The sequence below is a fragment of the Condylura cristata genome, unplaced genomic scaffold, assembly GCF_000260355.1.
Source record: "Condylura cristata isolate star-nosed mole 26May11 unplaced genomic scaffold, ConCri1.0 scaffold00036, whole genome shotgun sequence".
Classification (NCBI taxonomy): Eukaryota; Metazoa; Chordata; class Mammalia; order Eulipotyphla; family Talpidae; genus Condylura; species Condylura cristata.
This window is the reverse complement of record NW_004567137.1, coordinates 13,433,458-13,458,315: the sequence shown is the minus strand read 5'-3', so window position 1 is coordinate 13,458,315 and position 24,858 is coordinate 13,433,458. Positions and strand designations below refer to the sequence as shown.

The 24,858-nt window shown below is 44.3% G+C and overlaps 1 protein-coding gene across 2 annotated transcripts in view; it reads right to left on the bottom strand.

Moving 5' to 3' along the window:
- Positions 1-1,602: 1,602 nt before the first annotated feature.
- The window catches only part of GPR19 (G protein-coupled receptor 19), a 30,041-nt gene continuing 6,785 nt past the window's right edge, over positions 1,603-24,858 (bottom strand). Inside the window, exons 1-2 of one of the 2 annotated variants that reach the window (XM_004693266.2) lie at positions 20,251-20,457; positions 1,603-3,004 (exon numbers count right to left, since the gene is read on the bottom strand). In XM_004693266.2, the coding sequence (XP_004693323.1) occupies positions 1,735-2,982 (1,248 nt within the window). In that variant the 5' untranslated portion in view covers positions 2,983-3,004; positions 20,251-20,457 and the 3' untranslated portion in view covers positions 1,603-1,734. Of the gene's footprint in view, positions 3,005-20,250; positions 20,458-24,858 lie in introns of those variants that run through there. The other variant, XM_004693267.2, reaches the window with a different exon arrangement.

Genomic DNA, 24,858 nt, shown 5'->3' with positions numbered 1-24,858 from the left:
GAAAATGCATGACTATATCTTCTTTTCAATGTGCTAGTCCTATATTTGAAAAGATTGAGATTTGGGAACTAAATCACAGACATAGAAGAGTTTGAACTTGGCCAGGATAAATAATATGACCTGAGAGAGATGAGGTAGAGCAGGTTCTGGCTGGAGAAATGGTCTCATGTCTGAGTCTCCAGAAGAAAAAAAGATGTTCCTGCCCCTCACTATCTGGGTATTAGGGAGAAGGTAGCCAAAGTCTATCTAAATTGCAGAGCACAGAGAAATGTCATGTCATTTCTCTCAGTGGCATTTTCTGGGCTTGTCTAGCAAAGGCACCTGCTTACTTGCTTGGATATAAATCAAAAAAGGGAAGTGTTCTCAGCACAGACTCGATGAGACACAGATGTGAGGAAAACATCGCATTGATTTCACATTTTTCAAGTATTGTCAGTTTCTTCAGTTAAGGGAGTTGAAATAGGAAGAGTGAGAGATAGAGAGCGGATAGATAGGTAGTTAAGTCGACAGATGGAGCTCAGTAAGAGAGAGAGCAAGAAGAAATAGGCAACTATAAGAATTCTTGTCCTGATTAAAATTCTTGCCCAGCAGGTTCTAGTACAGTCCAGCAAACAGAGTTCTTGTCCACAGCAGATCTAGGCCGGAATTCAGATGGCTACTAAGAAGAAGGTAATATAAAATTGTATATATTACTAACTCTGGTAAAATGTTGCTTAGTAGGAGAAACACAAGTCTCTGAAATGTGTGACACGGGATTTCATTTGGAACGTAAGGGCCATAGTCATAAAATTTCAGCATGGGGAAGGAGGAAAGAAAACAAGAAAAGTAAGTTGAATCATTAATAGGAAAATAGAAGATTCTTCTATTAACAATAATCATTAGGGGTCTCCCTGGTGATGCAAGGGGTTAAAGTGCAGCACTATGAAGCTATCTCCAGCTACTGCAGCACTGAGTTCAATCCCTGGCCAGGGAGGTGATCCACACAGCGCAGCAGACCTCTCCTGTCTTGCCCGCTGCTCCCCTCAGCAGTGTGTTTCACTGGATCTGCCTGTTCTGCTCCTCACTATGTCTCTGGTGAGTTCTCTCATCCCCCTACACCTCTGGCCTGTACTCCAGTTCTTGTATGCATAAATAAATCTTTTTTTAAAAAAGAATCATTAATAAGCCTGTGTGCATGGTTTATGCTTACTTGACCTAGTGGTATATAAAAGATCAGAAAGCAGGTCCTTGTTTATGCACGTCAACTAATAGAGCAAAAGGGGCCGGCTCAAGGTCAAGGTTCCCCCTAAAAAGCAACCCATAAACAAGCCCCATAAAAACTATAATCAGGGCCCTTCCTGCTGGCGCAGCGGGTTAAAGCACTGCACTGAGAAGCTAAAGCCACTTCCGCAAGAGTTCAATTCCTGCCTGCCCCGGAGGTGACCACATGGCGTGGCAGACCTCTCCTGACCCGCCCGCTGCTCCCCTCAGCGCTGTACTTCATAGATCTGCCTGTCTGCTCCCCACTTCACTGGTGAAGCCTCTCGCCACCCCTGAGCCTCTGGCCTGTACCCCAGCTCTGTATGTACAAATAAATAAATCTTTAAAAAATATATATATAATCAGTAAGTGAATGTACTTTACAAAATAAAACGTTTCCCTCAAAAAATAGAATACATATAGATAGCTTCTGTTTTCATAGTTAAAGCTTTTTAATCTCTGGCACATAACATTAACTGAAAGGATTCCCAGGAATTAGACAAAAGTATTTGGTGGATTCGAGTTAATGGGCCAAGCAAGCTTTTTTTCCTTGGCTTCTCTATCAAATGAATCATAGATGGAGTCTTTGGTTATACTTTTGGCCATGGGAGGGATTTCTGAGATGCCAACATAGTTTTTTTTGGCCATCCTTGAACTGGTTGTGATTGTATAGGCATTGCTTCGGTAACATTTCATCGAGGACATGCAAAAAGTCTCTTTCATTCCTCTCCTAAAATTTGCATTATAAATTGAATACAGAGTAGGTTTAGACGCTGAAGAACTAAAGGAAATCCATGTGATTGCTGTGAAAACAAGAGAACTTTTCTTATAGTCCCGTTCATGTGGGTGCCACAGCTGAGCTACATGAAAAGGCAGCCAGGAGAGCAAAAACAAGAGATTTAAAATGAGGAACATCTTGATCGTTTTCACTTTTGTCCTGGGGACAATGTTCATTGTCCTCCTCACTGTTCGGCCGTCAGTGCCTATTCTCCAGATATACTTTATGACCTTCTGGTAAAATAAGATGATGAGGACCGATGGAATCACAAAGCCCACAGAGAAGTGGACGATGGTGTAGGCGGTCGCCTCCCACGAGGCCGGGAGGAAATAGTTACAGTGGCGGCCCCAGCTGGAGCCGTAGAAGAAGAACACAGGGGTCACAAATGCCGCATCGAAGACCCACGATGCGGCAATCATCTTCTTGGCCTTCTCCCTGGACACCTTGAAGCTCAGCGGATAGACGATGGTATAGAAGCGATCTATGCAGATGGACAGCAGCACATAGATCTGCACGCCGGGGGTGACATACTGGAAATAGCGCACGACTTTGCACATGGCGCTGCCGAGCGTCCACCGGCCGGCGGCGAACTGGAGCAGGACAAAAGGCGTGCTGGCTACGCTGAGGAGGAGGTCGGCACACGCCATGGAGACCACGAAGTAGTTGGTGGTGGACTGAGTCCTCCGGCTCCTGTGGATGACCAGACAAACCAGAGAATTGCCAAAGATGGAAAACAACCACAGGGTCCCGAAGAAGATGCTGGCTGCGGCCACCTCCCCGGGTCTCGGTGCGAGCTGCGGGCCTGTCGCGTTGCCCACCCAGCCGCGCTGTGCATTAGGTTCCGTCAGGTCCTGGCTGGGCAGGGGTGTGCCTGCTTCAGGGCAGCTGTGGTTTGGGGGCGGCACTAGAAGGGTGGGAATGACCAAAGGCAGCTGGCTGTCTTCCATTCTGTGAGCAAAAACCATATTCACCTTTTCCCTTTTAGTTCTGGATAAGGAAAGAAGAAGGAGGCTTCCTGTTAAAATGCTGTTAGAGAGTGTGACCCCCAGGCTAACTGTGATGGGATGGTGAGGCGGGTGGGCACAGGTCAGCCAATGGGACTGGAGCACTGGCAATAAGTCATGACTACCATACTGAGAAAGCTCTGGCCCTGTATCTCTTTCAGTTTCGGAGCTGCTCTTGCTGCTCCCGCTCTGAATCTCTCCCACCTCCCCCTCTGTTGACCCGGAGCCCAGGCCTAGAACTCACACCAACCCCCACTCCTAAATCTGAGTGCTCCCTTCACTCCTTAGGAATCACAGAGGGCTGGGAAGCTCAAAAGTGGCCACTGCAGAGCTGCTGAAATCTTGGGAGATGTTCCTGAATGCCTAACACTCAACTAAAGCTGCAAGAGAGGAAAACACAGAGCGAAACACACAGACATGTGCTGTGGAAATAGCTTACAAGACTGTGACTACAACCTGCCTGACTACTGGGCAGGACTAGGTCCTTACTGTAGAATGTCCATTACAAAACATAATGGAGGCACCCAGAGCAATAACATTTCCACATGGGCCAAAGTAGCTCCAAATTTAATGACACCTGAAACAGCTTCCAAAGCTGTTCGTTCATGTACAAATCACTTGCAACCTGCCCATGACATGGTTCGAGGCTGTTCTGTTCTTACGGTTTCATAAAATGAAATGCTTGTAAAGATCAGGCTTAGTGAAATAAGCCAGAAAGAAAAGGTGAAATACGGGTGGTTTCTCTCATAGCAGGAGTATAAAGGACCAGGGGAGAAAATAATATTAATAACAAACAACTATATACCAGAGACATTTTGCGGGGTGGGGTGGGGAATGGGATCAAAAACGGTGGGGGGAAGGAAGTGCACTGGACTATGGTGATGGCACATGGGTAATTTGGTGATGGGAAGCCCACGGGGATTACAACTGAGATGGGAAAAGGCACAAAATGATGCAAAAATAAACTATACTTAAAAAAAAAGAAATGTTTGCCAAAGCACATACAAGTTAACTTCTAAAAAATATAACCAGATTATTAGAAACTTCTGTCAGTCCCAGGATTGAGAACAACTGAATAGAGCTATTACTCGGTGACATTTTAGCCCTTGGTCTTCTTTAGCTATAAAAGAATATTATCAAGTTTAGCCTTTAACTTTTTTGGCATGCTGTTCCACAAGAAAAACAAACACACATTTTAATATGTACAAAGATTGGGTCATTGTGGGCCATTCTATTAGAATTGAGGTGACTTCAATGGCATTGGGATTATTAAGATTGAATTGGGTCTGAACCTGTTAAACAGGAAGAGAAAGCGCAACAGCTGAACTGTACACCATGGCGGCTGCCGGCATCAAGCCCTGGCCCGGCCGGTGTCCCTGGTGCTGAGCCCTGTGGCTACACCACGCCAGAGGTATTTCTGAAATTTTAAAGATAGGATTACAGAGCAGTTCTTAATGACCCATTGTTTCTTGAGGGATTTTTATACTAAATTGTGGTAGGGAAAGGGGTGCTAATATAGACTGTCCTCACTAAGAGACCACACTCAAGAAAAATCTGGTGCTCAGGATAATGAACTAAATGCCAAGTGCATGTTACCTTCAAGTATTTTTGTTCAGTTAAGACAAAGCCCTGCTTAGTTCACCAAGAGAAATATAATTAGACACTCAGACTACCAAGAAACCTCTAAGCTTGTCTAACTGATAGTTTATCATGAGAACAGCAAACATACTTTTCCACACAAAAAACTGGATACAGTCTGAACACAGCACATAAGATCTAAAATCAGCATTGTCCCCCCAAGTCTGGGTTATATGACTCTCATGCTTACAAAACTGAGATCACCTTTTCACATTCATATTAGCAAAACCTATAGGCGAAAAAACATTTTCACATTGTTTTGCAAATTTTAAAATAAAACAGCAGTTTTTCCAGACAGAAAGCAGTGTTTTAAATTTGGGGTGATGTCCATGGCCTAATAACACCAAGGTCGTTAGCACAGGCACTTTTCAGTAGTCAGTACACATTCTTCAAAACCTGTGACCTTCCCTCTGTCTCTCTTCCTCTCATGGCAAAACTCTGAAGTAAAACTAAATTCACCGCTACCACTGAGCTTGGAGGAGGCTGCCTCGCGGCGTTTCTCCAGTTACCTCCGCCAAGAACATTTCTGCCCATTTCCCCAGCCTCCAAGGGCCCAGAGGGGCGGGGAAGGACTTGCATCTAGGTCCCTTGCTGATGGCTGACTCGCCCCCAAATTGCTGCGACTGTTAATTCACTCAGTAAACCAAGAAACTCCACTAGGTGCCAGGGAGACAAAGTCAGACCCTAAGAGGGTCAATGTCTAAATGATCAAGCAGTCTGCCACATTGTAACTCATTCTAGAAATTTCTCATTTTTGTATTCATTTTTTTCCTAGAAGAAATGTAAGAAAACAAAGTCAAATACAGACAAGGAGCTAACTGGCAGAGAAAAATAGGGACCAGGTTTCCTGGGGACGAGGGCAGAAAAGGCAAGATTTCATAAGGGAGGTGAGGTTGAGCTGCGGGCTGGGGGCTGGGGGCTTGGAGGATGAACACAAGGGAGAAGCAAAAATTCCGAGAGAGAGAAAGAGAGAGCAATGTGGAATGAATTTGGGCCTTTTCCCTTTAGAGACAGTTTCCCGCAGACAATTCATTCATCCAGAGTCGAGTCCCTAAATACCCTACAATCAAGTTGACCTAAATGTCCCCATCTTCCGCATCCGGGGCCTGAAATATGGTCAGACAGGAATACAGACATAAACCTCTCCAGAACCACTGTGGAATCCTGTTCCTACAGCACTTGTGAGCCCTACACAGCAGCTTTTTCCAACTTTCTTTGCCTTTAGTGTAATGGTTCTCTAGCTTAGCAACACATTGCTCAATACCAGGGAGCTTTCAAAAACCATCGATGCCTGGGTCCCTTCCCCAGGAAGTCAGACTTCCCTGGTCCGGAGTGTAGCTGGGGTGTTCTAGAGTTCCCCAGTGATCCTATGTGCAGTCAAGATTAAGAATCACTGCTTTAGGATCTCTCCATTTCTGTCCCCCCTCAACTTGGAGGACAATTCCCTTTTCCATGCTCACAGCTTCCACTGAAGTCCTTCACATTAATAACTGCTTATTAAATATTGACTGAACTGAATCCATACGGACAGACCTGAAATACACGATTCCGCCTCTGTGTGGCTCCGCTGAGAGAACTGCAGGCAGGCTCTGCCACCACTGTCTATTCTCAGGAAGCAGAAACACCGGTGACCATGGAGATGGAGGAAAACCTGACTCCAGAGAAGAGCAACGCTCAGGTCAACTGCTACATGAAACAGAACTCTCATTGATGAGAGGGTGAAGGTCGTGCAGGTGTCCCCAGACAGACTCCTGCACCCCACTCCCAGGAAAAAAAGTCAGTCATGTTATAATCTGGAAACAGAAATTTCCACAGTAGGGTTTTGAAAGACAAGAACAGCTGCATTAGTAATTATGTGAGGGTCATGCATACGCAGTTAGTTTTAGGAGCCAGTAAAGACTTCATTTCTTTTCAGCTCAATCTGTCTCTCCCTAATCAGCTCGAAGACTGACATATCCCCTTGTTGAGTAGTGAAGGCCCTTATTAACATAGATCTCTATCTGTGTGCCACTTCAGAGCGATCACTCATCAGGCCCTAAGAGATGTTTACAAATGTAGGTGAGGAAATGGTGATGGGTTGTCATGGATGGAACTAGGGAATGGCAGGAGCACTGAGGCGGTGAGGGGGCAATGGGGAGCCGGGGAGGGGAATTTGCCTTATTACTTTGTACTGGAATATTGTGAATGTTTGTTTCCCTCATTTGGTTATGAGTTCCTTAAGGAGAGACACTGTGTCTTTATCTCCACAGCCCTGGGGCATACAGATATTCACAAAGGTTCAATGAATAAAGAAATGGAAAAATACGTTCATAAGAAATATGTCTAGTACTGGAAAATAAGGCAAAGCAAAACAGCCTTTTTACTGTCAGGCTGGTACACTGGTCAACGGGCTTCCCCAAGGATTAATTCCTTGGGAGTATGTATGTATATGTGCTTGATTTTGCTATCGCTTTTTGAAAGCCATACTTTGGTGGCTAGAAGTAATCAATAATTGGAAACTAATGAGAGGTCCATAATGAAGAACAGAGAGGCACAAATGACAAACCTTGTCACCTCATGACTCTGCCCAGGGCTATTCTTGGCTAAGTATACTGATGGCTGAGTAGATTCCAGACTCAAGAAAAACCCTAAAGAATCATGTTTTTCCTTCCTGAAATTAAAAAGATTCACAGACAGGGCCTACCTGGTGGCACAGGGAGTTAAGTTTCAGCACTAGCACTATGAAGGCAATCACTGCCATTAGGAGTTCGATCCCCCCCTATTTCCCCCTAACCCCCTCCCGTACCCCCAGCCTGGGAGCTAACCCACAACGCACAGAAGACCTCTCCTGTCTCCCAGCTGCTCCCCTCAGCAGTGTATTTCAGTGGATTGGCCTGTTCTGCTCCACACTCGTCTCTGGTGAATCCTCTTACCTCCCTTTACCTCTGGCCCATACCCAGCTCTTATATGCATAAATAAAAAAAATAAATCTTTTTTTAAAAAAAGATTCACAGACATTCTCACAATGTAGGAAGACTGCTGTTAAGGACTTATTTCTGAGATTTATTTTAAAATGTAATAAAGTAGGCCCTCCCTGGTGGCGCAGCGGGTTAATGCACAGCACTGAGAATCTAAAGCCGCTTCTGCATGAGTTCGATTCCCGCCTGCCGCGGAGGTGACCACATGGTGTGGCAGACCTCTCCTGATGCGCCCGCTGCTCCCCTCAGCAGTGTACTTCATTGATCTGCCTGTTTTGCTCCCCACTCTGTCTCTGGTGAAGCCTCTCACCACCCCTGCTCCTCTGGCCTGTACCCCAGTTCTGTATGTATAAATAAATAAATCTTAAAAAAAAAAATGTAATAAAGTATACAAAACTATGTGTAATGTTAAATGTGTATATGATTTCATTGAAAGAACATTGCTTGTATAGTGGGAAGTTTCTGCTGGAACTAAGCAGACCTATAGACTACTAATGAGTAGTAAGATTACAATGATAGAGGTTATAACAGTAAAATTACCAAGAGTTGACACTTACCTTGTGTTTACTATGTGCCTAGAAGGGCATATACACAGCCCTTCTAGTTAATAGTATTTGCCCTGTTTCACAAATGCCAAAATCTCAAGCTCCACCCCACAGTCATGGACGTATGGGAGGAAAAGCAGTCAGTCACCCAAGACAGCTTCCCTATGAAGTCTGTGCTCTTTGCTGCCACTTGGGGTGCTTGCTCAGGGGGCCACAAAGGGCTGGATCTGAGCGCAGTCAAACTTGCTGTACCGCAGTAAGTCTTGATTTCTCAAACTCAGGAATATCAAGTCTCTTTTCACAGCCTCTTGCCTACCCACAGATACATCTGTTCAATGTGCTGGCTCGGAAATATGTGACAGGGAACATTTGGAGAAGAAAAATCACTCCCACCATCCACAGCACAGAGCCTTAGCATCAGAAACACAATGGACTTGTTGATCTGGAGGTACAGCCTTTCTTCAGAATACAGAGTATGCGAGCACTGGAAATTCAATATGGCAGATGATTAACGGCAGCCTTTTCAATGCAGCAGGGACCATCCCTGGTGGCACAAAAAGTTAAAGCACAACAGTTCGAAGCTAAATGAAGCTGCTTCAGCACAAGTTGGACACACCCATCCCAGCAAGGGAGGTGACCCACGTGGCGCATCAGACCTCTCCTGTCTTGCCTGCTGCTCCCCTCAGCAGTGTACTTCATCACTCTGCCTGTTCTGCTCCCACTCTGACTCTGATGAATCCTCTCATTGCCCCTGCATCTCTGGCCTGTACCCCAGTCATGTATGCACAAATATATCTTTAAACAATAAATAAATAAATAAATAAATAAATGCAGCAGCAGGAAGGTGGAACACTTTGAAGGACGTTAAAGTTGTACCAATGGTGTAATCCCAAGTAAGAAATTAATTCTCTTAAAACATTTTATTAGTTTCCATTTAGAAAATCCTTGGTGGTAGATATGTTCCCGTAAACCTTTCATGGTTCGGTTAACTGCTGACCAACATGTGAATGGGAGAAGTGCTAGGACAGTGGCAGGTGGGGCCCAGGCTTGCTCGCCTCCCCAGAGCAAGGCTGTACACATTTCCTACCGACTCCAGATTCATTCAGTGACATCATGTGAGCATCAAGCGTCAGCCATGGAAGGTACATCCAGCCTAGGGAAGCTGATAAACACCACAGGTCAGGGTTCTGTCATGCCACAGTCAATGGCCAAACATTCAGCAGCACGCCCCGCCAAAAGGCTGGGCTTACACGGCAGCCAGTCCTGAACTGAACTGACAAGACTCTTGAGAGGCTACACAAGCTCTTCAGAAGCTTCCTGAGTAACTACCTTGCTTTCTGGCCCTGAGCTGGGGCTCCATTTTGGACAGTGAACAGGGTATTAGAGAACCATGTAAGATTCAAACAGCCACCAGCATGCCTGTAGGGGTGTGGGAGGACCAGAGAGGGCTGGACGTGTTCCCATCTCGTGCCACCGGAGAGGATGCCAGAGCCATCCACGCTGTCCAGTTAAATGAGAACTTTGGAAAAACAACAATGATTTAGCATATATGTCTCATGTAATATCCCATACAATATTCAAGTGGTGTCTTGTAGTTTTCTTTAAAGATTGATTTCATTTATTTACAAGGGCTGGGGTATAGGCTAGAGGTGTGGGGAGAGAGGGGGAGGGGATTCGTCGGAGACAGAGTAGGAGGCAGAACAGGCAGATAAATTGAAATATACTGCTGAGGGGAGCAGTGGGAGGTCTGTTGCACCATGTGGTCATGTCCCTGGCTGGGGATTGAACCCACGCTGCAGTGGCTGCTGAAGCTTCACAGTGCTGTAACTTAACGCCTTGAGGTCCTGGTATCTTGTATTTTTACTAGCTTGGTCTGACCATCCTACACCCAGAATACAATCTTCTGCTGAAACACATGTATTTTTCACTTCACAAATAGAGATACTGAAATGGCTTTGATGTCAGAGAGCTGAAGAGTGACTCCTACCTCTGTCTCTCCCTAACTGGTTGTGGGATCTAGGCCAAGTTCTCCAACCCTCTTGAGTTCATTTTCTTATCTGTAAAAGGAGAGTAATTAATTTCTACCTCCTTTGATTATATATGCATATAGATCATCTATGCACAGGCACTAAAACAAATCTTCCTAGTATGAAGAAAGTACACAGGAAGTGTTGTTATCCTTGAGCAGATCTATAAGCACCTAGTTTTGTGCCTGGCACGTAGCACATGCTTCAAAAATGAACACTTACTACTGTACCCATAAAAGTATTTTTAAGTCATGTGACAAGCAAATTTTAGTAACCATATTTTATCACATATTACATAATACTACCCTTACTCACACAACTGAGCTTTGCTAAGTGTGAACAGCTTTGGTGTAGGGGCCTGCGTAATCATATTTGTCAGATAAAACACTTTTCTATGCCCTAAATTAAAACACATAATATAGCTGGATTAACGTTCTTTCTCAAAAGCATATAGAATCTATTCTTCTTAAATTATTTCCATTGGATAGCTTTGAATAATTGCAAAAAAGCCTCACACCTGCAGTGAAAACACAGCCACCCCCTTCCCCCCCAACAACATCTGAGACTCCTGGGCCCAGAATTTTCTCTAAATGCCCTTTTCTCTTTCCTTCCCATATATAAAAATATTCCTCCTCTTGCTCAAGAGGCAAGAAAATCACTTCCCACCATCCCTTGCAGCTAAAGGTGGTCACATCCACCTCCTCCACTTCTAGCAGGGGGTTGGGGGGAGCTTGAGAAATTGTTTCTTGATGAAGAAGCATGTGGGGAGCGCTCTCTGGGCCTCCTGCCCTCCCCCTCACCTCATGCACAACCATGTGACAAAGTCAGAGTGCTCCCAGTATCTGAGAGGCCAAGGGAGACCCACAAATAGCCCACCTGTGCCCTGACACCGTGGTGCCATAGCACAGCCGCTTCCAGGTTTCTTATGAAAGAAGCAGTTTGTTCCTTTATGGCTTCAGCCACTTTGACTTTCTGGTAACCTGGCATAGAAAGCACCCTGACCGGTTTCAGCTTACTTCAGACAGAGCGGTCAGAGAAGGCTACTCTGGGGGGCTCCCTGGTGGCACAAGGGGTTAAATCTCAGCACTATAAAGCTATATGCAGCTACTATACACAAGCTGACCCACAGGGCACAGCAGACCTCTCCTGTCTCACCTGTTGTTCCCCTCAGCAGTGTATTTCAGTAAATCTGCCTGTTCTGCTCTCCACTCAGTCTCTGGTGAATCTTCTCACGCCCCACACCTCTGGCCTACATCCAGCTCTTGTATGTAAAAAATAAATCTTTAAAAAAGAATGCTTCTTTGAAAAGCAACACTGGAACTCAAACCCCAAAAACTAGAAGCCAGTGGTGGGAAAATCAAAATAACACTCTAGGTAGGAGGCACAAATGCAAGGATGCTGGGCGGGAATGAGCTTGTACTGTGGCCGGAGTCTGTGAGAGGAAGAAAGTGGTTCCCGATGCCAGAAGAGGCAGGGTCAGCTGGCACATGGCACCATCGGGCTGCGTGATCCTGTCATCGTAATGAAATCCATACAGGTTTTAAGTGAAGGAATGACACGCATATGACCCAATTTGTTTTAAAGTCAACTTCAGTGGCTGAGACTACCAACCGGGAAGACCAGTCAGGAGGTCAGTGCAGCGATGATGGAAGAGAGGATGGTATCTTAGACCAGGGTGGTAGCAGCATAAGTGAAAAAAAAAAGAGAGAGAGAGAGAGAGAGAGATGGATATTGAAATATTTTGGCAAACAAGCCAAGATTTGCTGATGTGAAATGGAGTAAGGGACAGGGATGACACCTAGGTTTGAGGTCTTGAATGGGGGCGGGGAAAGAAAAACTTGGGTAAGGTAGAAATCAATGAATGAGTAAAATTCCAATTAAATATCTACGTAAAACTATAAGGTACAGCTGAATATGTATGCTGGGAGAAACACTTGTTCAGATCCTTCACCCATTTTCATGAATTCACTCATCACTGTTTCCCTAAGAGCGGGCAGAAAGCTGGAGCTCCCTGGTGGTGCAACGGGTTAGGATGCAGCACTGCAAGCCAGCTGCAGCTGCTTCAGTGCAAGTTCGATCCTCGCCCCGGAGGTGATCCACATGGTGTGGCAGACCTCTCCTGACCCGCCCGCTGCTCCTCTCGGCAGTGTGCTTGGTCAGTCGGCCTGTTCTGCTCCCCACTCTGTCTCTGGTGAGTCCTCTCACTGTCCCTGCCCCTCTGGCCTGTACCCCAGTTCTGTATGCATAAATAAATAAATCTTTTAAAAAATTATAATAATAAAACAGAGAAGGCAGAAATCAGGAGAGGAGTCTGACTCACTCACCAACTGTCCTGCTCCCCAGGGCAGTGGCCACTGCACTCGGACACCCCACCACAAGATAGAGGCAGGATGTCCCCACAATGTGCTCGATAAGCAATGTGCTCCTGACTGGGAGTTTTTCTCTCCCTGAGAAGACATTCCCTAAGCGCTGCCTGGCTTAGAGGAGAGCTGTATCCGGGGCCTGACACAGACCCACTTCTGTGGCTGAGTTCTTGGAGGGGACCCTCGATGGCGGAGAACATGTGGTGGCGCCCCAGGAGCCATGCAACAGGCAGGCCTGTGGCCACGGGGGCCGGCTCTGGGTGGTGATGCTCTGATGGGTTATGATGATGGTTGTAAACTTAACAATCACTGAATTGTACACTTAACACTGTGTAAATGTCGGGGTAAGTAAATAATATCTCAAAAAGACCTCATTTTAAAAAGGTAGGTGTGGGACCCCTGTCTCACTCCCTCAATCTGCCCCAGGTAGATGACAGGCACGGTTAGGCAGGTAACTCCAAGGTGCAGAGTCCTCTAGACAGGGGAGAGTCCACTGTACGAGAGGTGGTTCCCAAAGTAGCAGGCACACCGTGTTCAAGGACCCATGTGAGCTCAGATCTTTTATTCTGAGCATGATCCCCAGGATCTAAGAAGAGGCAGGCTTGCAACGATGTGTCAGTGACTCCCCTTGGCCTGGTAGGATGCGCTAGCCATTACTGAGAGGAAACGTGTGTGTAAGCAGGCAGAGCGGCGCACACACGTCCACAACCTCATTCCTGCAACTTGTGACCTGGTTACATTAGCCCACCTTGCACGCATGACTCTAGCACTAAAATAGGAAGATTATTTTGGATTACTCAGGTGGGCCCAATCTAACGCATCCTTAAAACAGACAGCTTCCTCTGGCTGGTGGCAGAGAAAAGAGGCAGAAGTTGGGGGCCTCGGGGTTAAGTCTCACTGCTATTACTGCTGCAGCCTGAGTTCAATCGCTGGCCAGGAAGTTAACCCACACTGTACAGCAGACCTCTCCTGCCTCGCCCAAGGCTCCCCTTAGCCATGTATTTCAGTTAATCCAACTGTTCTTCTCCCTACTCTGTCTCTGAGAATCCTCTCATACCCCCACACCTCTGGCCTATATACCAGTTCTTCTATGCAAAAAACAAATAAATAAATTCTTTAAAATAAAAAGAGGCAGAAGTCAGAGGGAGATTTGTGAATGAGAAACGACGTGGTCTTGCTGGCTCTGAGATGCAGTGGGTGGGCGTGAGGAGCTCACAGTCACCAAGGAAACATGACCTCAGCCCTGCAGCTACAGGAACCCGAGTAGGCCAGCCACCTGAATGAACTTGGGGTGGGGGGAGGGGGCTATCCCTGAGGCCTCCAAGGAGGAAGAGAGTGATGCCAATACCTTGCTTAGAGCTTAGAAAGGCTCTAAGCAGAGAAAACAGAGTTGTAGCAAAATAAATGCCGTCACTGTAAGCTGCTGCATTTGTGTCTGCTCATTACAAAGGCAACAGAAACAGTCAGCAAAGCTGGCCTGTATCTAATTGAGTGTGAAGACTAAAATGGATGCCAGCCCTATCACTTTCCACTACCCCAGTGCTAGAATAATGGAAACATTCTACCTAGAATGTTCACTTTCCACCTCCCCTTGCATGTTTGACAGTGGGCTTTGCAGCTGGAGCACCAATGCTGATAGTAAGCATGGAACAGCAAATCAAGAGACCAAGTCTTATTTTTCTATCAGCACAAGGACGGTAAGTAAATCAATCTCTCTGAACCTCCACCTCCATGTTGACAGTATCAGTAAGTTGGGCTGGATGACTTCTAAGTTCATTTCAGCTCTATAAACTAAATCTTATAGGAAGACCTTGTAATCTGTATAAACAACACACTTTTATTTAACTGTCGCCTGGCAGAGTGCTCACCCTGAGAGCATTTGGGGGGAAGGGGAAGAGGAGGTGTGCAGGGCTGTAAGTCTGCACGGTGAGGATGAGCCCTTCACCCCAGTTCAGAAGGAGGATCTCCAAAGGAAAGATGAATTTTACCTACAGGCCGGCCAAGCCCTCAAGTATCCTGGATTTGTCAACGACCCCTTACAGAAGATTTCTTTGCAAGAATCAGAGAGGAACAGCTACCTCAGTTGATTTCCATTCAATGCCTGATTTCTCAGAAGGGAGTGAGAGCCTCTGGGAAACCCCACCCCCTACAATGGCCACACTCCTCTTCCCAGGATGGTGTCTCTGGAATTTTGAAGAAAACAATTCAGCTGGGGGAATTTGCACTTCACCAAACTTAATTTACTCCAACAAACACTTCTTAAACAGCTGCTGTGGGTTCAGTGCTTTGTGCTCAGTGAGGTGAAGCCCAAGTAAGACGTGGTTTTGGAGGTAAATATTCAGTTTCATTTCCAACTCTGATTTCAGTATCAACATCTCTAGTAGTGAGATTTAGACAGGAAAGAGATGAGGAGGTAAAGACCAAACTCACTACCCTCAAAACAAAGAACTGTATAGCAGATATGATTTACCACAATTTGAAAGAAAGTGAAGGATTCGTTAAAAACCGAGCATAAGCAGTGGATAGGAAGCTACTAAGAACATTTGTTCTCGAAAACATTTATCTTCTGTTTCACATTGAATTTCCATCAACACTCAGTCAATTTTGATCTGCACCGCTGTCCACATCAGGGATTTCCAAGAAAGCAATCGTCAAGTCATAAAGTGGAAGTTAAATATGAATCTGCACTCATCTGTATTTGTCATGGACAAAAATTATGCAACTACATGTAATCAGAAATTACTGAAAACATGGTTGAACATGTATCTGCATCCATTTCACATGATTAATATATAGATCATAGATTACTGTCATTACAGTGTTGTAAACAAATGGTACCTCAATAAAAATAAACAATTTTTAAAAGACATGTTAAGAAGAATAATTATGGAAATATCACTAAGTGTACTCTAATTAACTTTTTAAAATTGGGCTCTCCCTGGTGGCACAACAGGTAAAAGCCACTGCAGCATGAGTTCGATCCCCAGCCAGCGACGTGACCCACATTGTGCAGCAGACTTCTCCTGACTGGCCCACTGCTCCCCTCAGCAGTGTATTTCAGTCAGTCTGCCTGTTCTGCTCCCCACTCTGTCTCTGGTGAATCCTCTCACCCCCCACATTTCTGGCCTGTACCCCAGTTCTGTTCACATAAATAAATAAATCTTTTTTTAAAAAAAAGTCACTGGCAAACTTTGATACTTCATTAGCACGCAATTATTTGCAACAGACATTCTTGTTTAGGACACAAACACATTTTGATACTTGAGTTTATAAGTGCTGCCCTGTAAAACTCATACCTGAAATCTGAGTTGGTTAAGGCTGAGTGTGCCTGGGAGAGTAGTAGGGGGGCATGATAATGAGGAAGAGAAGCAAAGCTATTCTTTCCACTGACGACTGCAGGCTTCTCCCAGCCAGGTGCACAAGTCTACTACCGAGCTTGCTCTGGAAGTAACTAATATCCTATGACCCAGAAAGCCATTGACATTCCAGGAAGGCCTCATAGCCTGCAATCTCACCATGCCTCCTACTTTAAATGGAGCATAAATTAACTGCATTTTCAATAAAACAAGGCCCATGGAGCACAGGACTGAAAACACTTCCTCAGAGAGAGTCTGCCTTCTCAGAGGGCTACTGGCAATGTCTAGAGTCATTCTGGGTCATGGGGCAGGGTATGTGGAGGGTGTGTTAATGACATCTGCTAGGCCTCATGAGGGCAGGGATGCTACTAATGGGTCTACCATTGACAGGCTTCCCCAAAAAGGAATTATCTGCTGCAAAATACCAATGTGCTGAGGATGACAATCCTTGCTCTAAAGCTAACTTTCCTGGGTTTCAAGTCACTTATTACCTGTGTAGACTCAGGCAAGAGCTTATTGAGTGTTTTCACCAGTTAAATTAGGATACTGAGAGTACCCACCTTACTGATTTGCTGTGAGAATAAATGACACAAGAAAGGAGCAGAGCAGTGTCTGAAACAAAGCAAATGTGCACCATTTACTTTCAGTATCATTATATGCAATGAAAAAAACTTTAACAGAGGCTCTTTTGAGGTGGCGAGAAGACTGATTTTTATTTTCATTAGACTTCCCTATATTTTGCAAATTTTCAAGAACTGTACTAATATCCAAAAACCATACAGCTATGTTTTTCATTTTTTAAAGAATGCAGAAGGAAGAAAATTTTAAAGTGCACAGAACTAGAAAGCCTTGGATTCAGGTCCTGGCTCTATTGATGTGTATGACTTGGGGCAGAGAAGTTAAAGTCTCTGAACTTCAGTTTCCCAATCAGCAACTGGAGCTTATAATACACATTACAGAGTGCCCATGAGGACGAGACATGACAGCTATCCCATACCTAGGAGGGCAAGCTGAGTCAAAGGCCACAGGATATGACTGCTTTCAAAGTTTAGCCATGGGAAAATGACTCAACAAACCAGTCCCTAGATTCAAGCCTTTGGCTTTTTAAACTATCCTCTCAGACAAGCCACTTCCCATCTCGTCCCATCTTTTGCCTGAGCTCCCGGAAGAGATTGCCTCCGCTTTCTGGGCCTCTGTTTCTCTCCTCCCACACAGACACGTTGGGTAAGGGTGAGGGACCACTCACAGGGCAGGGCCTGACACATCTGGCTGGGTTCACTAGCAGCAGGCAGGCCTCCACCCCCACTCTTTGTGCCTCTCCTTTCCTCTTTCATTCCCAGTCTCCAAATTCAAAGAACACTTGACAAGGCCTCTGATCAAGGGGAACCTCTCCACTAGCTGCTCTTTGTTCTAGGTTTTTGAGTTCTGGTCCAGTCGGTTGTCCGCAGTGAGAGAGAGGGTGGAATGGGAGAGTGCCCATGAGGACGCTCTCATGTTAGGCCTCCAGATGGAAGGCTCTCAGGGGCACTGGGCCCGCTAATACCCGAGAAGTCTGCCTGGGCAGTGGGCAAATAGCCCTCATCCTGTGCCTTCAGTGAGGCTGTTGCTTTTATATAACTCACTCAGCAGGTAACATTGTATGTAGAGGATGAGAGGGTGGGATAGAAGTGCCACACCTGCCCCACAAGCCCCACTGTTTTGCTCCTTAATGATTTGATGCAGTGGAAAAAATAATATTCCAGGTTCTATTTATGTACATCACCACGAGGGATGGGTATATTTTAAACCTAGTTAGCCTGCTAACTTAAATTCAAATTCCCAGCAAGCTTCCAAGATGCCCTGAGCTAATCTTTCACACTCAGGTCCTAAATGTCATGGTTTGGGAAAGTTTGGCTCCAACCTACTGACATGGTCGATCGCAGAGTTCTCCAAGGGGATGTGCTATGGTTGAGGGAGTATGGTACCACATTCTGGTGTCCAAAATCACAGTTGATTAGCAAAGGATGGCCTGGGGCAGGAAGTGACCTCCAGACATCCATTCTCATCCCTAGAGGAAATGCTTTCATATGGGGAGATTGCGCCAGGCAAAACATCCGAGGAAATAAAGACTATTAGCCTTAGTACAAATAGCAAAACTTCTTTCTAAATATTAATCACAGCATTGCAGGGAATTGGTAATCCCCAGGCAAGAATTAATGGATACTTCTTGAACTTTATTTGCTACTGCTCCAGGGTCAGCCTGACTAGCAAATATAAACTTTAGGAATCATTTTGACTTCAACTATTTACTTCTTCACTATAAACACTACAAAATAGGCAACGGTTCCCCACATGGCTCTAGCAGAATACCGTCAAAACTGGACACTCCCCATTCTCTATTCATAAATGTATCCCGAGAGAACATGCCCTAAACCAGCCCTCGAACTCTAGAGATGGAAGGATATTGGTCCCTTCTCTCAAGATGCCCCTGTTAGCTGAATAATCTGAAGATTGAACAATATTATAATAGTGGGTAAGTTTTACCTGTTCCTGGGAAATGTACATTTCAGCAGGACCAGAGGATTAAGCTAAAGGACTAAAGCTCACTATTGAGGGAACACAATTTCTCTTCAAAGCATTCTTCAGTGAAATCCTGAAGGGAGACACTTAACTAAGTCAAGAATTTTACCAATTTTGGATTCCGATCTCTTTTTTCCCCCTCTTGCATCGTAGTGACATCTTTTTGTTTTCCAATGGCCTATGAGAATAAGGTCAGTATTCTTTTTTGTCAAGACCCAGAAGGCAAATTATATAGACCAAAAGGAAAGCCTTATAGTTCAAAAATTTTCAAAAGTTAAAAAACACCAAATTTCCTCTACTTCCCTCAACCTAAAATAATTTGTAAAGAGAGCACTAGTCCCTCACTTTAAAACATGATACTATTATTTTCAAACAATAAAACAAGTATGTTTGATAGCATAATTATATCCCTACTTTTAGAAATTTGTCATCTATTTTATTTTGAAGGCCAGGTAAGGTCTTCTAAGACAATATGGTCAAACGGCTCTAGTTTGATTCTAAGGATGGAAGAATGTTTCTAGGTCCCGTTAAAAAAAATCTACCATGATGTAATTCTAGATTTCTTTTTTTTTTCCTTCAGACATCATTTGGTCACCATAGAAACACAGTGTTTTACTACCAGACATCTATACGGCGCAAAGGGAAGAGAGGAACAGGCAATTACTTTTTGGGTTATCTGGGGGTACAGAGTATGACTATTGTGATAATAAAAGATTTTATGGGGATCTGCTTTATCTGGGCAAGCTGAACAAAATTTGCAGCTGGATTAACTGTTGACATCATTTGAAATAACATGAGCAGAGAGACTGCCGTTCAGTGGTTAAGATCATGGACTCTGAGGTCAAGTTTCTTATATCCAATCTATTTCTAATATCTGCTGACTGTGTGACCTTGGGAAAGTTCCCTAATTTCAACATGCCTTAGTTTTTTCATTTCTAAAACATGGGTAATAATACCACCTCCCTCAGAGGGTTAATGTAAGGATCAAATGATTTTTCTGTGTGTGCTTAGAATGATGCTTTGTACATCACAAGAACTTGAAAAGTATTTGTTAAATAAAGACAAAATAAAATTCCATTTTGCTCGCTTTCCTCTTTGTGTTGGTAGAAAAATAGCAAAGATAATGAAATTTAAGTGCCCAATAAATTTAAGTTTCAGCCTATAACTTCAGTAGATTCCTTTGAAAAACTTGCCGGGGGTCCTCTTGGTAGCTAGCTTATACAATTTAGAATTTAGTGGTGGTCTACCATCTACAGCCAGAGCTAGAAGCAATCACAAGCTCTCCTGGTGCCGAGAAGATCAGAAGGAAGATGCTGGCATAACACAAAGCAGCAGCAAGCCTGCCCACTCAGCCTCCTAAGCTATTGCCAGTAACCTCTGGGAACATGGGCACAGAATAAGCAACTAAAATGGGATGAAAGGATTTAACTGCATTGACAATGAAGTCTACTTGGGCTCAGTAATATTATTTTTTTCTGTTTCCAGGAATCAATGGACCAAAAAATCTATCCTTTTCATCACTAAGTGCTTTGTTCTATTATCTACCACTATATACAATTTTCATCTCATTTTTTCCCCAACAGGTACTTAATCATTTGGTGAATTATTCATTTTTCAGAACTACCTAGACAGCTTTTCTGGTCCTGTATCGAATCTAAACCCTTTAACTAGCATCCAAGTCAGGACAAAAAAAATCCATCCCCAAATTGCCTGGAAAAAGACGAAAGTATTATGTCCTCTGAGCCAAATTCCAGCCCCATTACGGAGGGATCTCTAGCACATACCTTCATCAGGATTTGATTCAGAGACGGTCTCCTTGGATCTTCTTGGTGAGGAATAGCCCTTGCACGAGTTTGGAGAATGCCATAAACCACCAGGACAGCAAGGGAATACATTCATATCTGTCATCTGCCTTCCCCTCGCTCATAGCCTTCTTCCTGGTAAGGAAGACAAGATGACGCGGAGCAGAGTTGACTGCTAAACCATCTTCCCGCCCCCAACCCCACTCTTGGCACCCCTCCCCAGCTCCTTTCCAAGGCTCTGGAATGTGTCACATGGGAAATGGATCATGTGGCTCTAGGGAGAATGTGGCCCTCTTCCCTCTCCCTTCCCCCACCTTTTTCTTTCAGGACCAAGGCAGCAGAACTCTCTGACCTGATTGGCTCTGACTGAAAATCTCCATATGAAAAGGGGAAGATCCAACCATCCAAGCCTCCAGCCTTCTCCACTTCCCTTTCTCATAAGAACATTTTATCCTGAGTTGTCTGGTAAGAGGGAAATGATGCTTTCTCCCCGCTGCCCCTCTTTTGTTCTTATCATCAGTACCCCAACATGGCAAGATACTCCCTCATCTCCATCCGCAGCCCCTTTGGCACATCTGGGATATTATAGTGTTCAGCACCACGGACAGCATTACACCCCCTTCAGGGCTCATTAAATCTATTTGTCTATTTCACTCTCAGATAAATAAAAATATTTTAAAACATTTCCCTGAGGTCTTGTGTCTAATATGAATCAGGCTATATATTTAGGGTTCCCACTTCCCCTACTATCAACTTACTATTACTTTATAAATAAAAATATGTATGATTAAACACAAAAAGGTGATCCCATGCCTACCTCCCTGCCTAATTCACCACGCACCAGCTATCACCCCCTTTCCTCTTCAAAAAAAATTTTTGGAGGGGTGGTAGTGGCATTCACATCACATTAATTTACTATGTACTCATGTGTCTATGTTCCTGGACAAGGGAGGATTTCTTGAGTGTGACTGTTTGCATGTCTCCAGTCCCACCCGAGGCCTCAGGCAGGATGGAATTAGAGAGGCCGGGAAGGAGCCTGGCAGGAGCTGTTTTGTGTGGGTCTGTCTTGCTTTGCTGACGTCCCGGTTGCCATGGTGCTAGGTAACTGCTGAAGGGGATGATTTCTTTCAGCACTGGTCACCATGGGACCCTGCTGACTAAAGAAAGGATGAGGGAAAAGAGCTGAATGGCTGAGGAGGGCTTTCAATTAGCATTTTCGGAGACAAAATTACCCAGTGGGCCCTTTCCCCACTGAATTGTTTGCTGACCCTAAACCTTGAAAGGATTCTAGGATTAGTATGGACGCTGAGCCAGTAACCCCCTACAACAACCACTGTACCTGAAAACCTGTTTAGATGCAGCTGGATGAAAATGCCAGCTCCATAAAATGAGGGTGGCAGGTCACCACAAAACAGGGAAGGCCACGAGAAATTGTCTCCTCAGGTTGGAGCTTCTGACTCCTACCTAACCTTAGTGGGAGACACTTTCCTACCACACCTGACTGTTGATATTCTTAACAAGATGCTACTGCTTTACCATTTTATGGGAGAAAAGATTTTAATTTTTAAAAAGATTTATTTATTTATGCATACAGAACTGGAGTACAGGCAAGGGTGGTGAGAGGATTCACCAGAGATAGAGTGGGGAGCAGAACAGGCAGATCTACAAAGTACACTGCTGAGGGGAGCAGAGGGCAGGACAGACAGGAAAGTTCTACTGCACCATGTGGGTTACCTCTGGGGTAGGCAGGGATTAAACTGGCGCTGAAGGGGCTGTGGCTAGCTTGCAAGTCTGTGCCCTAACCTGTTGCGCCACCAGGGAGGGTCGACAGAGTATAATTTCAAGAAATTAAAGCACCTTTGTGGCTCAACAGCCATAGTTTTTGACATAACTGCTTCTATTTTATGGGAGGAATAAGTTTCATTTTAGTTTTTCTATATGAGACTCTCCAAGAAATACACTCTGTAAATTCTAATTCTTGCTGCTTTTGGAAAATTTACTTATCAGAAAAGTTGGATATGTGTTTGAAGAAATTTTTAGTGGTCCAGCAGGCCGGTCACTTAGTCCATAATAACAACACAAAGTCTCTTCTCATAGTAACTAGAACAGAAGCAGCCAACGTTAGCATGTGCCAGGCTTTTAGTCCACGGCCCCATTAAATCCCCCTACCAAGCAAAGAAATAAGCACTGTTTTAGCATTTCTGTTTTACAGGCAAGGAAACTCAGGCTTAGAAAGGATAAGCCATGTGCCCAAAATCACACAGCTAGTAAGTGTGGCAACTGGATTTAGAACTACGTGATCTAGAGCAGGTGCACTGTACCTGGCTATTCTGCATCACGAATAATGGACGAGACTAAAATAACTTGCCAGCTAATGGGACGTGACTCAGTACTGTGGCTCTTTCACAGAAAAAAATTTAAAAATTGCTTTAAATTATTTGAAAAAAGACCAGAATATTCATTCCTTTTAGGATAACAGAATATATGTGTATATAGTTACATATATGCTATATACATACATACATGTGTACATATATACATATACACCTATACATAAAACTCTATATACAGTTATATATATGCAGTTATATATATATGCAGTTTTATACACACACAAATATCATGGCTTAAAGATTAAAATAATAATTTTACAAGGATTCCTAAGTCAGACTATTATTAAGGCTGGCTATAAACCTACAATGGAACATACTAATTTTGTTTTAAAATATTAAATTTGTAATCATCAATTTTATTCTTAATCATTTGGATGAAGATAAAGAGACCATTATCTTCAATCCAAAATAATAAAACCCCACCATACTTGTGCAGATGGGATAATATTCTGAAAAAGATTAAAGTGATTTTTTTTTTTCTCCTTGGCCTGGGGAATCATTTTGTCCAGGGGAAAGGGAATGTCATTCTGCTTCACTTTTATCAAAGGAATGAAAAGAAAGAAAAAGTTAATATTCAGCTTCTGAAGTTCAAAATAGGAGCGTGCAGACAGACACTGGCTTGAGACCCAGGCTATGCCTTAAGTCATTATCTATTGGCATAATTTTTGCCTTCACCTGTCATCACTCACATGTGGAAGGCTTGGCTCAGAGCTCTCAGCACTGCAGCGCAGGCCTGAGGTCAGGGCAGGCAAAACTTTGCAGGGGCCCCACAGCCTACAGACAGTTTGGTGGAAACCAATTTCTGGATCTTCAACCACAAGTATGCTTTCTAAACCCTATCTTCCTGAGAACTGGTCATCATGGTTCTTGACTCCCACCTAGTAGTTATTCTTCTATTTAATTACAGAAAGGTTTATTATAGATACTACAATGAGACATTGTATTTAAAAAACTGCTGAGACAAACTGATTGGTAACCAGGAATATTGGAGATGCTACCGAGATTAGTGAATGGCTCTTTTAAAAATCAAGAACTTTCTGGGCCTCTCTGGTAAAGCAATGGGTTGAGTCTCAGCACTATGAAGCAAGCCTCAGCCAATGTAGCATCAGTGTCATCCCTGGGCAGGGAGGTGACCCACATGGCACAGCAGAGCTCTCCTGACCAGCCCGCTGCTCCCCTCAGCAGTATCTTTTGGTAGATCTGCCTGTTCTGTTCCCCACTCTGTCTCTGGTGAATCCTCTCATCCCCCATAACTCTGGCCTGTACCTCAGTTCTTTTGTGCATAAATCTTTTTAAAAAATCAGGAACTTTTCAAAAACACTGAAAGCAAACCACTATGCTGGCAGCCCTAGGATATTCATTTAAAGAGTTTTCTGAAAAGATGGGCCACCTTGATGAGACAGGGGTTAAAGTCTCAGCACTGTCAAGCTATCACCAGCCACCATTGCATGAGTTCGATCCCCAGCCAAGGAGCTGACTCACATGGTGCAGTTCTGTTCCCCACTCTGTCTCTGGTAAATGCTCTCACCCCTACCACAAACCTCTGGCCTACACACCAGTTCTTGTGTGCATAAATAAATAAATCTTTTTTTTTAAAGTATTCTTAAAAGAAAGCTCTTTTTGGCCCTCCCTGGTGAGGCAGCAGGTGAAAGCACAGCACTAAGAAGCTAAAGCCACTTCCACATGAGTTCAATCCACGCCTTCCCCAGAAGTGACCACATGGCATGGCAGACCTCTCCTGACCCACCCGCTGTTCCCCTCAGCAGTGTACTTCTCGTCAGTTGGCCTGTTCTGCTCCCTGCTCTGTCTCTGGTGAATCCTCTCACTGCCCCTACATCTCTGGCCTGTACCCCAGTCCTGTAAGCACAAATAAAATAAATCATTTAAAAAAGAAAGCTCTTCTTTACAGAATACCAGCTAATAAGTGCAGAATATTCTAGTCAGAAACCATTTTTGTAGCCCCTGACAAAATACCTGATTCAGCCAAATACCACACTGGGCATTCAAACCATCCAGTGAAGACATCAGAAGGAAGCAATTGGCCAAAATAAGATTGTAGAATTAGTCTGGACGAAGATGAAAAGACCAATATCTTCAATCCAAAATAATAAAACCCCACCATACTTGTGTAGATGGGATAATATTCTGAAAGTCAATGTCAAGAAATACAAAGGTCAGTTGCTTGTAAGGTAAGCTG